The 14,487-nt window shown below is 38.1% G+C and overlaps 1 protein-coding gene across 1 annotated transcript in view; it reads right to left on the reverse strand.

Moving 5' to 3' along the window:
• The window catches only part of LOC150094573 (integrin alpha-9-like), a 670,422-nt gene that overhangs the window by 535,723 nt on the left and 120,212 nt on the right, over positions 1-14,487 (reverse strand). Inside the window, exon 5 of the mRNA XM_090411817.1 lies at positions 2,268-2,350. Within this exon, the coding sequence (XP_090267943.1) occupies positions 2,268-2,350 (83 nt within the window). The remainder of the gene's footprint in view (positions 1-2,267; positions 2,351-14,487) is intronic.

Genomic DNA, 14,487 nt, shown 5'->3' on the forward strand with positions numbered 1-14,487 from the left:
GGAGAGAACACTTTGGTTCCCATTCAGAACCATGTATATTTTAAGGACATTATTAGCTAAACTAAAATGTTAATCACATTGATATTTTAAGTGCATGGTCATAAAAACTTTCTATATTGGCAAATGGGTCTTGCTAACAATCCAGTGTTGTGAAGTGTAAGAGTTTGATAGTACAATTTTAAAATTTGGAAGGCAATGATGGAATAATGTGTGTTTGCCAATTGATAGGCATTTAATAAGCAATAAAAAAGTAATTGGAATAAGTGACACTTGGTTGTCTGAGGAGCATGTGATGTCAAGAACAGAATTAGAAGGATATATAATTTTCTGGAAGGATAGAGATGTAAAAAGAGGAGAGGAAGTGCTGTTAATGATTGCAGAGGAATTGTGTCTGCAAAGAGTAGAAGTTGATGATGCATGAACAGATTTTGAATCTGTGTGGTGCAAAGTTGAAATAAATAGGATAGTATATCGGACAGGATGCTGTTATAGGCCAGGAAATGCAGAGAATACTGATTGTGAAATGTTCAGGCAAATTAGTTGGGCATGTAAAAAGAATGTGATCCTGATGGAAGACTTTAATTACAAGAATATAAACTGGAAGGACGAGTGTATGGGAACAAGAAGAGAGAGTTAGTGGAATTTCTCACAGATAAGTATCTTAAGCAGCACGTGATTGAAGCAACTAGAGGCTTTAATGTTTTGGATTTGGTGATGACTTCACAAGATGTAGTTGTTAATGAGGTGTTGACACTGCTGCCAGTTGGCGAGAGTGATCATGAGGTACTTGTTTGGGAAGTGATGAAACAAGAAAAACTCACTGCCAAAAATGAATACATGTGGATGTAATAAAGCAGGTGATTATAGGAAGCTCTGTAATCACAGCATCAGTATGTTGGGTAGATGAGCAGTGAAAAAGATGTTGACAATGCATGAAAACTCATAAGGCAGTATCTGACAAAAGCAATGTATGACTCCATGCCGAGTAAATAGAGTGGGAGTGAAATGGATGAACAGCAAAATCAAGCAAGCCATGCTGGAAAAGAAAATGTTATGGAGAAGGTACAAGGCAGTTGCTGGTGATCAGATCCATGAAGAGTATAAGGTGCAGGTTAGAAAGGTGATGAGCATGGTAAAGAAAGAAAAGGTGCAGTATGAGAGGCGATTGGCTAGTCAGGACAAGCCTAACTCAAGGGAATTTTTCCACTACATGGCAAGCAAGGGGAAGAATAATTACGGAAGACTAACAATGGTCGATATTCATGACAGCAGACTAACAGCTGCAAAGAATATGGTGGAATTGTTGAACGAGCACTTTATCAGTGTATATCATACTGGTATAAATTATCTGGTAAAATATACAGAAGAGAGGCAAATATTAGGAGAATTGAAAGTGAAATAAACAGAGGTGTATAAACAGATGTTGATTGGGTTAGATGTGAATAAGACTGCGGGAATGGATGACATATCACCACGTATTCTTCTTCTTATTACATGGACCTCCAGGGAGCCCAAAGACTCATCGAGGGAGGGCACCTACTCTGCAACTCTGTCTCCATCACTCAATCCACCAGCTACAATGAACCGCAACTACTTTCATCATCCACACCAATGCCATCTACCACCGACTGCCACCACCACTAGTATTTTTAAAGACAATCACAAACATCCATGCCCACGGCGGGATTCGAACCCACAACCTTTTTTCTGGAGAGCGGATACGCTAACCACTCAGCCGACCAGGCCGGCTAAGGCCAACTTAAGGAATGTGCACCACAATTGGTTATGCTCTTGACCTGTCATTTAATGAAAGTTTTACAGTGGGTAGGGTTCCTAAGGAGTGGAAAGAAGGCAAAATCGTACCACTCCACAAGCATGTTTCTAAGACAGAATTCTCCAACTATAGGCCAGTTTGTATAACTGCAGTTTTGGTCAAGGTGTTGGAGAGATGTTGAGTATGAGGATAGATTGAAGGAATGATATCTGCAGATCCTGATGGATAAATTGTAAGGAGGACTCTTGTAATAGACACACCAGAAGAGATTTTTTGAAAAGTTGAAGAAGAAAGGCTAATAGAAGTTATAGAAGGAGAGCATTAACAAGGAAATATAGCAGGCTTTAGCTTTGAAAGTGGTAAATGAGTGTAATGCATTGCCTAAATAGTGAAAATGAAATCAGTACATGAGTTTGAAATCAGTTTGATAATTAGCACCCAATGAGTCTTGGGGCAGTTTGGAGAATACAATGGTAATAATAAGCATGCTTACCTTCTCTTCTGTGAATTCTGTGGAAAATCCTGCCATGCCAAAAGCATAATAAAAGACACCTGGAGGTGTCTTGTTCTGTTTGTCTGATAAAAAAAAGAATGGTAAATATTAATATATATTTATTTAAAAAATAAAAAAAATAAAAATAATATTTAAAAAAATCAGCTAATGCCTTTTATTCCCCGTATGAGGCCATTTTGGCCCATCTAACTTTTGGAGACTGAGTGGGCAATTCAATCTCTACTAATAGAAAATCAGAGATAGCTTGCCCAAGGCTATCACTAATTTAAGCAGCCCACATTGACGAGACGACTCAACAATTGCTGCAATCTTGTCGTCCCTAACACAATATTTTTAATGTCTGAAATAGTGTGAGCTCTACTGTCGATTTTCTTGAGTTTACGGCACAAAAAATCTAAGTTCATTGAATTTAAAATAACTACTATATGTTTTACAACACATTACACAAAACTGAAAACGTCTAGCATAGAACTGGGAATATTGAAGGACTTTTTATTCATGCCAAGTGTTGAAATCATGCTGAATATTCAAGAAAAATGAAGGTAGGATTTATTATTATTAACCTAAGACTCCATGGAGTCAAAGAACTCTTCTAGGAGATCCTTTTGTCATACACACAGCTCATCATACCATGCCTTAAGCATACTAAAATTCTCTGCAGACACCACCCTCTCAGGCAAGCCATTCCAATCATTCACAGCTCTGCATGCAAAAAACCTGCTTCTCACTACCTTGCTCATACCCCTCCTTATACATCTCTGGAAGCTCACAGCTTCCAGGGATGGCCATTGATCTTATAACAACTCCTTACTAACTTGTAGGTCTCTGTCATATCTGCTCTATTCCTTCTATCCACTAGCATATTCTCAACCTTTCCTCGTATTCAACATTCCAGAAGTCAGAAACTACCTTAGTAAGTCACCTCTGGACCCTTTTCAACTTCTCTTCGTCCTTTTAAAAAAACAGGTGACAATATCTGTGCACAGCAGCCTGTGTGTGGCCTAATCAGAGCATTATACCATGAAACAAGAATCTTCTTACATAAGTCGGTGTCCTCCACATCATTCTCAAAATTCACTGTGGTATGCATTTGCACTGTCCAATGCATTCCATTTACCAGCAAGTTACTCCTCACACAATTCTTCACTACATCTTTACACAACTCCCATTGATTGTCTCTCATTCTTTCCATCTTAATGTCCACTATTTTTATAATTGATTTGGTATTAATTTGGTAGGATCCTTTAACTTGAAGATCTACCAAACTCTGTAATCCACATTCCATCAACAGATCTGCACAATCAACACCCAAGAGTTTCAATATCACTAGTTGTTCATTGTTGGACCATCTCCAGTATTTCCAGATCACAATGAAAACTAAGCAACCAAATCTTGGCACAACTGTACATGTTTGGTAGGATCAATGCCTTATACAAAAGCAGCACCACCTCCTTATCCCAACATGTCAATGTACTTTTTATTACAGCAAAAATGTGATATTCAATCTTCACAACACTTGCAATGTGCTCCCAGAACTTTAGTCCACTGTCTACTTTCATCCCAACACCCTGAATCTCATCCACTTCCTAAAGTACAGTTCCACCGATACAATACATAGCCTTATGTCCCTGTGCCTCACTGTATAACACTTTGCATTTATTATTAATGTTAAAAGCTACAGCCTTACTTATCTGTCCAAGCTAAAAGTCTATTCAAATCATCCTATAGAGAATTAACATCAGCAAATATTCCTGATATGTCAACATAACTATGCATCATCAGCAAACATTTGAAGATCCCCAGTCAATCCACATGAAATATCATTAACAAATAAGTTGAACAGTAGGGGCCCAAGAATAGAACCCCAAGGCTTTTCTGAGACTGCTCCATCATACACAACTTGCTGGTGTTATTCAGAAAGTAAATCTTCAATCCATCTAATCCATCTGTTATCCAATACCATCTTATACTCCAATCTTTCATGTGGTATTTATGAAATGCCTTTTCAAAGAAAATCACTATATGTGATTGTTCCCTATTTAATGCATTCATCACCTCATCATCAAATATAAGCAGATTACTAAAACAAGATCTGTCCTGCATAAACCCATTCTCACCATAAGAGAATCTTATGCTCATCACTCAGTCCTGCATTCTATTTCCACCCAATTTCTCCAACATTTCTCCCAGTTTCTACAACTGCAGAAACTGGGATGATGTTTTGTGCACAATCACAAAACATCACTGCAGAGAGCACAATCATTGCCCTTCCATGCACATGACTGACATTGTTTTGAAGGTCATTGTAATTATAGTCTCCTCTGAGTATCTTCAAAATGCCTTTGATCATTTCAGACCGAGCTGAACTGGCATAATGTCTGGTTGTATATACTTAATTTAGTTATTAAATTATTTCATTTCTGTTTCTGCACAGTTTATTATAAAAATTTCAAAATGAATCACTACAATTACAGAAATCTGAATATAGAGTTAGAGCTCAAACTCATATCAATAATAGCAACTTTGTTTGATAGTCATCATGGATTTTTTTAAAGGGAGGTTACATTTTAGCAATCTGCTCACAAATTAAAACAAAACAAAAAAACATTGAAAAAGTCAAATTCAAGCACTGTATAACAGTGCTGAATCTCTCTCTCTCTCTCTAGTTGTTGACAGAAACCACAAGATGATCACCAGAATGTGGCCAACCACATGAGGACCTCTTTCAAGAAAGTAGTGCATGCAACCTTTCATTTATCACATAGCAAGGTGATAAAATTAGAATTGTGTATGGAACACGATGCCTTGGAAGAGGAAAGTCACTAGCTCGAGGTCTGTTTTTGGGAATATCCAGTTGTTTACAGATGATGCAAAGTTAGGAAGCACTACACTCTCTGTCCAAAAAGAAACTTTTTGAAAATAGAAGAAAATATTGACTATGGAAAGTGCAGGAGACAGTTTGGAGCTATCTAGCTCAAGAACTATTTAATGGTAGCAATATTTAAATGCATCCCACAGGTCATGAAGATAAGTAAGGTCGGTGATATTGATAAAAGAAAATAGTTTGGTAAGAATAGCAAAAGTTCAGTATCAACATTAATCGCCCAATGAAGTCAAGAAACTCCAAATGTTCTTTCGATACATGGCAAGTAGAAGAAAAAAAAATGATTATGGGATGATGATATTAGTTAGTGAGAATGGTAACCATTGAGGAGATACTTGAGATATTAAATGAACAATTTATAAAATGGTATTTCACAGGTGTAAACATGGCATCATACAAAGCTTGAATGCAGTAAAAATGGAAGCCAACAGTGAATGAGCAGGAAATAAGTGCAGAATGGAGTAAACATGATGCCAATAAGATAGCAGGACCTGATGTTAACTGAAAGGAATATTTTCTGAAAACTTATGCTGGTGTCCCTGTCCCTTTTGTAATACTCCCATTAAACAAGTATGTCAAGATATACTTGTGCAGAGCAGTAAAAAGAGAAAAATCTTTTGACTTTACTTTATGGAGATAATAAGCTTTAGGTTTTGACTTGCATGCCAATCTTTTTTCCAGAGTTGTGGTTTAAGTGATGGACAGATTAGATAGCAGAGTTAGGGCTCAAACTCATATCAATAATAGCAACTTTGTTTGATAGTCATCATGGATTTTTTTTTAAAGGGAGGTCACATTTTAGCAATCTGCTCACAAATTAAAACAAAACAAAAAAATATTGAAAAAGTCAAATACATATACAGTGCTGAATTAAAATTTCAGAAAAATCTTTGATAAAAAAACCTTTCATTTATCACATAGCAAGGTAAAATTAAAAAATAGGTAATGATAAAATTAGAATTGTGTATGGGGCACGATGCCTTGGAATAGGAAAGTCACTAGCTCCTAGAGGTCTGTTGTTGGACCATTACCAATTAACGTGAATGTTATGATATTCGAGGGTGGGGGAGTAAATGGGAATATCCAGTTGTTTACAGATGATGCAAAGTTAGGAAGCACTACACCCTCTGTCCAAAAAGAAACCGAACTTTTTGAAAATAGAAGAAAATAGTGGCACCACCAGTTGTATCTTTTTGTTGTCAAAAGCAGCAACCTTCATTAGTGTCAATTGTTTATGACATTTGTTTAATTAGAAGCTGAGTTATAGTGTCAAGAGTGACAGTGTGTTTTCATGAACGGTTGGAAAATGAGTTTCAAACAGAGTCGTGATTGACTTTTGTGTTAAACTTGATAAAAGTTTTACCGAAATGCATCAAATGCTTCAAAAAGCATACAGTGATGAATGCTTATTTCATACTCAAGTTTACAAGTGGTTTAAGCGAGTTCAAAGTGGTCTTCAGACGCTTGAAGGCGACGAAAAGTCAGGCCATCCAAAAACTGGACTGAGCGAAGTTATTATTACAGGTATCTCCATGGAGTCAGTAGACTCATTGCAGGAGACCCAAACTATCAAAAACAATATCATATTGTTATAATTGCCAAATGTGGAAGTATCTTTTCTTGAATTCATTTACAGATGAAGAACTCGCAACTGAGTGAGGCAATGCATTCCACTCATTCACCACCCTCCAGGCGAAAAACCTCGTTCTCACACCCTTGTTAACCACACTTTTCCTAATTTCCAGGAATGACCTCTTGTTCTTCCATCACTATCAAACAGCTGAAACATTTCTCCTACATCAATCTTATAAAAACCTTTTAGCAATTTAAATGTTTCTATCATATCCCCTCTTCTCAGCCTATCAACCAACCTCTGCAATCCACAAGCTCTCAATCTATCAATATAGGGAGCATTTCTTACATCACTCACTGACTTAGTCACTCTCCTCTGAACCTGCTCCACAACCTCCTCATTTCAAAGGAATCCAGGTGATCAGACCTGAGCACTGTAATCCAAATGTGGAAGTATCAACACTTTATAAAGGGGAATAATAACTTCTTTATCTCTGGATGTTAGTGTATACCTCAATAACCAAGTAATCATATATGCAATCTTGGACACCTTAGCAATGTGTCCCCTGAACTTCATCTCCCTATCCGCTAACACCCCTAAGTCCTTAACCTAATCAATCTCTTGGAGTACAGTTTCATCAATGTAATACACAGCTGGTAATCTTTTAATCCCAAAATGCATAACTTTACACTTTTCTACATTGAACTGATATCCATTACCTTTTGCCCATTTTGCCAGCTTATTTAAGTCATCCTGCAAACTCTCAACAACAGCTTGATTTTTTATTGCATTACCCAACTTTGCATCATCAGCAAACAACTGAATATCTCCCTTTAAGCCATTTCCTATATCATTTATATACAAATTAAACAATAATGGGCCAAGCACAGAGCCTTGAGGCACACCATTGGTCACCTGCCTCATCCTGGACTCTGCTCCTCCATACACCACCTTCTGGTATCTCTCCCTGAGCCATTCTCCTATCCATATCACCAGGATAGTATCCATCCCCATCTTTTCCAATTTGCGCAACAGTATTCCATGGGGGTATCCTGTCAAAAGCCTTAACAAAATCCATAAGTACCACCATATAGCCATTTCCTTTGTCCAACTCAAATGTCATTCTATTATAAAAAGTTAATAAATTGCTAAGGCAGGATCTACCTTTAACAAAACTGTGTTGGCTCCTATAGAGCATCATATCCTGATCCACCCATTCTTGAATTTTATCTTTAACCAACTTTTCAATACTTTTACCACCACTCACGAGATGGTGATTGACCTGTAATTAACTATCGCAGTTTTAGAGCTACCTTCATGCAAAGGAACTACATTGCCTTCCTTCCACTCCCTAGGGACCATACCAGAGTTCAAACTTAAGTTCAATAACCAAGTAAGAGGTGCTGACAATTCCTTTGCACATTCACACAACACCCGAGCTGATATTCCATCTGAACCAACAGCAGTGTTTGCATTTAAATTTTGCAATATACTAATTACCTCTGATTTCTTAACTTCAATTCTCACATTAGTTTTTGCTACAAGTACAGAGGTATCCTCACTTGGGTGATAGACTTTTGAAAGTGATCCCTCAGTAGCTCTACTATTCCATCTAAATTTGTCACCTCAATACCATCAGCATCCACTAAAGTTATCCTTCCGAAGTCATTCTTCCTTTTATTTGCCACATAGTGGAAGAACTCTTTGGGATTACCCTTGATCTCCTTGGCTAAGGTCTTCTCATAATCTGATTTAGCTTTTCTTACTATGCTGGTAACCTTCCTAGATTGAGCTTTGTACTGCTCGTGGGTGTACTGATCGCCTTTCTCCTTGTAAATTCTCCATAACATTTTCTTTTTTTGCAGATCAAGCTTGATACTACTACTACTCATCATCAGGCAATATCAGACACAATCTGATATTGCCTTCCTCAGATACCAGCTGATTTTATCCCATGCACTGCTAACATCTTTCCCCTGCAATATGTTCTGCCATGGGACGGCTGCAAGCTCACTCTGAAGCTTGTTATAATTGCCTAACCTGTAGTTCTGTATGTAACAAACTGTATATGTGGTTGCGTTGGTCGCTATTTCATACCAGATCGCCTCAAATGGACTATCATTCACATGTCTATCATCTTGATATACTACTTTCTTTGGCTGCAACTCATCAGCTATCATCAACAGTACTCTTCCCCCGTTCTATCTTCTCTATCCTCCCTGAAAATACCGTACCCATCACATTCAATTTCAGTGACCACATCTTCTGCTGACAGCCAAGTTTCACTAATGCCTACAACTTTTGGTGAGATTGCACTGACTAATGCCAAAAATTCTTCCCTCTTATTTCAAATGCCTCTTGCATTTTTACACAAAAATTACAGATTCCCTTTAGTTCTTGTACCAGCTTTAGAACTGATATGCATGTCACTAATTTCAGTAGTCCCATGCCAATTTTTATCCATTCTATTCTGCAATTTATTCCATGAATAAGGATCAACAAATATACAATCACTGCTTAAGTTTCTCCTTCTTATACTCAACCTTTTCAATTTTAGTTTCCCTGCCCAATTACTTTAACTTGTTCAGAAAACAGTAACTTCTTCAGTCGCTTATGACTTGCATGTTCAGATGCAACCCATCTCTTGCTTACAGCTGTCTTTTTCCTACAAACAAACGCGAGACATCAACAAATCCCAGACCTCTTTTTTGCACATTCTTGAAATCATATCATTCATTATCATCTCTCGTCTACTTAACTCCTAATTGTCAAAACAAAGTAGTACACACACTAACCTCCCATTGTCACTTTTCTTCTTCACTACATCTAACAATGTTCTTAAATCTTTTGCTACCTAATTTATACTACCACTCAGGTCATTTGTACCCACCATAACTATTATCTTCTCTTTATTATTAAAGCCATTCTCTCTATTGTTCCACCAGCTAAGCACCCCCCCAATCCCCCACAAGGCATACTGATCTCTATACCCATAATCATAGAATCACAATATATTTTACCACTTAACTTCAAGTCCAAACAAGCATCATTCAGCCTCATTTTCTATGCTATTCAGCATGACTCTCCCAGTTTCATTACTCAATGCTCTTTTACTTACTCCCTCACTTTCACAACATCTCGTTTCTTCTAGACCTCTTGTGCTTTCATTCTGTTGACTCCCAATCATTCCCATACTATTTATTACTTCAATCACCAAAGACTCTCCCATAATTCTGTTCTATTTACTTCAGCTAAAGTAATCTCCATAGTCCTAATTTCTCTATTCAACACATTTAACTCAGTTTTAATTTCCAGAACCTCCTTACTGAGCATTTCCAATTCCTCTTGTAGAAGATGAAGGTCACTTTTCATTTTCATGAACTCCTGCCGAAGTTCTTCCGCTACAGTCCCGACATCCACTTCCATTCCAAAATCGCTCCAGCCTATCCTGACACTTCTCACATACGTCGACGTTTTCATTCTTCTCATTTAGCCAAACAGTCTGCAGACCCTTCACATTCTTTGGCACATACATGTAGCAGTTAACTCAACACATCCAATGCAAAAAATCCAATGTAGAACCAGACATACGTATAGAAGTCCTCCAAGCCGCTGACTTACGTCTCTTGTTAGACGCCATCTTTAGACGCTGAAGTAATGAAACAGCAGTGAAAACACAATATATACAAGAGTTTCAAACAATAACACCACTGAAGGACACTTGTATCCAACCGAAGCACAACTGCAGCATGATTGGAGACAAAAAGCCACACTATACTTTAATTTAAAAACACGTTTTCTAGCATAACTCAACATGACTGCCACATTCGTCCTGCCCAGCCATCCAAAAACTGTACTGAGTGAAGTTAACATCAAAAAAGTGTGTGATTTCATCAAAGAAAACCCAAAATCGTCCATGAGATTGAAGATGAATTGGGGATTCCAAAATCAACTCTGCACAACATTTTGACTGAAAGTTTGGGCCTTCGTAAATTTAATTCTCAATTTGACCGACAACCAAAAAAGTATTGAATCGAGCACTGCAAGGACCTCATTAAAACCACTCATAAGGACTCAAATTTCCTTGAAATGATCATTAATGGTGTTTTGAAGACATGTGGTGTTTTGAGTATGAGCCTGAAGCCAAATGCCAGAGTGCTGAGTGGAGACCACCAGAAGAGTGGCATCCGAAAAAAAGTCGTTTGGAGAATTCAAAAGTAAAGATAATGCTGATTTGTTTCTAGGATTCCAAGGGCATTATCCATGAAGGATTTGTTCTGCTTGGACAAACAGTCAATGACAAGTTTCATCTCAAAGTTTTGAAGTGATTGATAATTAGAATTTATCGCGTACGGCATGAACATAGTGATACCGGCAGCTGATCACTTTTGCACGATAATGCACTATCTCATTGTTATAACATTGTGAGACAGTTTCTGAGTAAAAACAGAGTTTGGGTGTTGAATCACTCTCTGTATTCACCTGATTTAGCACCATGTGACTTCTTTCTCTTCCCCCGACTTCATTTGCCAATGAAAGGACAGTTATACGACACCATTGAAAACGTTCAAGCGGCAGTAATCACGACCCTCCACAGTATCCCAAAAACCAATATAAAAAACTAATTTAACAAATTAATTGACCATGCCAAAACGCTGTATCGAAGCTGAGGGAGAATATATTAATTGAAATAAATGATTTGAATAATTATAATTGGCCAGTGTTTAATTTTCTATGAAAAGTTCGGTTTCTTTTTGGACAGAGGGTGTATAAGCAGTACAGAAAATGCTATGGCTTTAAAGGAGATTTGAAAAAGGTTTTGTAAATGGGTACATGAGTGGAGATACCAGTTCAACATTGTAAAGTGTGGGTTTAAAATTTTAAAGCAGGGATTACATGAAGAGTATACAATTGGTTAGGATATCTTAAGAAGGCAGAGAAGATAAGGGAGATAATGTTGTGCAAGGACCTAAAATTTAGTAGACACATTGCTAAATTTTGAACATGTCACATGTTATTATTATTATTATTATTAAACGAGACCTCATGGAGTCAAAGACTCTCTAGGAGGTCCTTTTATCTCACACACATCTCATCATACCGCGTCTTAAACACATTCAAACTCCTTGCAGACACCACACTCTCAGGCAAGGCATTCCAATCATTCACAACTCTACACGAAAAAAACCTGCCTCTCACTCCCCTACTCACACCCTCTTTATACAGTTTCCAGGGATGACCTCTGGTTCTCCCCTGATCTCCCACTATTCTCTGTAGAACTTCTCCACCATTGATCCTATAACAACCACTTACCAACTTGTAGGTCTCTATCATATCTCCCCTCTTCCTTCTCTGCACTAGACTCTGCAAATTAAATCTTTTCAATCTTTCCTCATACTCGACATTCCAGAGGTCAGAAACTACCTTAGTCAGTCGCCTTTGGACGCTTTCCAACATCTCTTCATCCTTCTGAAAACCAGGTGACCAAATCTGGGCACAATAGTCCATGTGTGGCCTAATCAAAGCTTTATACAATGGAACAAGAATCTCCCTACTTCTACATGTCGGTGTCCTCCGCATCATTCCCAGAAGTCTTTGTGTTGTCTTCACAATTTTGGCGATGTGTCCCCTAAATTTTAGATCCTTATCCACTATCACCCCCAGATCTCTTACTTCCTCTACTTCCAACAATATATTCTCACCAAGCATAAATTCTGCATCCCATCTTTGTTTTCCAAATTTTAAAACCTTACATTTTGCAACATTGAACTCACATCCCCATTTGCTTGCCCAATCACTCAATTTATTCAAGTCTTCTTGCAAGGCCACAACATCTTCACTACTCTTTATGGTTCTTCCCAACTTTGCATCATCTGCAAACAACTGAATATCCTCATCCAAATCTTCGCCAATATCATCAATATACAAGTTAAATAGTAATGGCCCTAAAACAGATCCCTGAGGCACTCCACTAGTGACTTTCCTTTTCTTGGATATTGCACCCCCATACACAACTTGTTGATACCTATCAGATAGCCAGTCTCCAATCCAATGCACTAATCTAATATCCAACCCCATCTGCTCTAGTTTGCCTGTCAACTTATCATGAGGTACTCTATCAAAAGCTTTTGCAAAATCCAAGTATATTACTGTGTATCCTTCTCCTCTGTCCAGGGAAGCAGTCACTTTATTGTAATAAGTAAGTAGATTACTAAAACACGACTCCCTTTGGCAAATCCATGCTGTCCATCAAAGATTATACCATTGTTGTCAACCCAACTCTGGATCCTAGTTCACACAAGCTTCTCCAACAACTTAACCACAACACCTGACACACAGATAGGCCTATAGTTTGATGCTTGAGTTCGATCACCTCCTTTATGAAGTGGCACAATCTTGCCCTCCTTCCACTCTTTAGGGACTTGACCAAGTGCAAGACTCGTATTAAAAAAATATGTCAAGGCAGGTGTCAACTCTCTGGCACATTCCTTCAGAATACGCGGTGATATATTATCAAGTCCCACAGCCTTATTTACATCTAGTTTACTCAACTCCCCAAACACCTCTTGCTCACTTACAGTCAGTCTCTCCTCCCCATCATCAACTGCTCTTAATCTCTCCATGAAGTCACATTCACAAGATTGAAAGATCTTTATGAACTGCTCATTAAGTATCTCCACCACACATTCTGCAACAGCTGTCTTTATACCATTTCCTCCAATTAGTGTCATCCTTCCATAATCCTTCTTTCTTTTGCTGGCTACATATCGAAAGAACTCCCTAGAATTCTTTTTAGCTTCATTAGCTAACTGCTGTTCATACCTCTCTTTAGCTACTCTCACCAACCAAGTCACCCTCCTTGCCTGGTCTTTGTAGACCTCATGAAATTGGTTACTTCCACTTCTCTTATGCTGCCTCCACAATGCCCTTTTTCTCTGTATTGCATGCTTAATCTCTTTATTCATCCATCTCACACCTACCTTATTTAACCTTCTCACCCATGGTATACATTCAGACATTGCATCTACTAAATATTTTTTGAAAATTCCACAAGCTGCATTGATCTCTTTTCCAGCTAACTCCTCATTCCATGCTACACCTGCAAGCTGTCTCCTGAGCTCTTCATAATCACCCCCCTTGTAGTTCCACATATACCCTTTTTTTCACAGGGATCCTTGCACTTCTGGCAACCACCCAAGTAATCACCTCATGGTCACTTTCACCAATTGGTGGATGATTTGATACCTCATTGATAATTACATCCTCCGATGAGATGACCAAATCCAAGACCCTTAATCCTCTTGTGCCCTCTGTTTCATACTGTCTGAGGTAGTTATCCCTCAAAAACTCAAGAAACTCATTTTCTTTACTTCCAGTTGCTATCTCTTCATTCCAGTCTATATTGCCATAATTAAAATCACCCATAATGATCACCCTTTTCTCATTTGCTTGGCTTATTTGACTATACATTTCACTGTCACCACCATCCACATTACCAGGTCTATAACAACATCCCACCAAGTATTTGATTCTATTCACCTCTATCTCACACCATACTGCCTCAAAACCACTGGCCCCATTTCCCTCTTGCATCTCTACCTTGTATGGACATAACTCTTTGTTAATTGGTAATGGTCCAAAAACAGACCTGTAGGAGTTAGTGACTTTCCTCTTTCAAGGCGATGACACAGAGAACAGACATGAAATAAGGAGGTTGTGATTCCCTTGCATAAGGTGTAAAA

Source organism: Typopeltis vanoorti, chromosome 22 (genome assembly GCF_054136105.1).
Source record: "Typopeltis vanoorti isolate ZY-2024b chromosome 22, IOZ_Tvanoo_1.0, whole genome shotgun sequence".
NCBI lineage: Eukaryota > Metazoa > Arthropoda > Arachnida > Uropygi > Thelyphonidae > Typopeltis > Typopeltis vanoorti.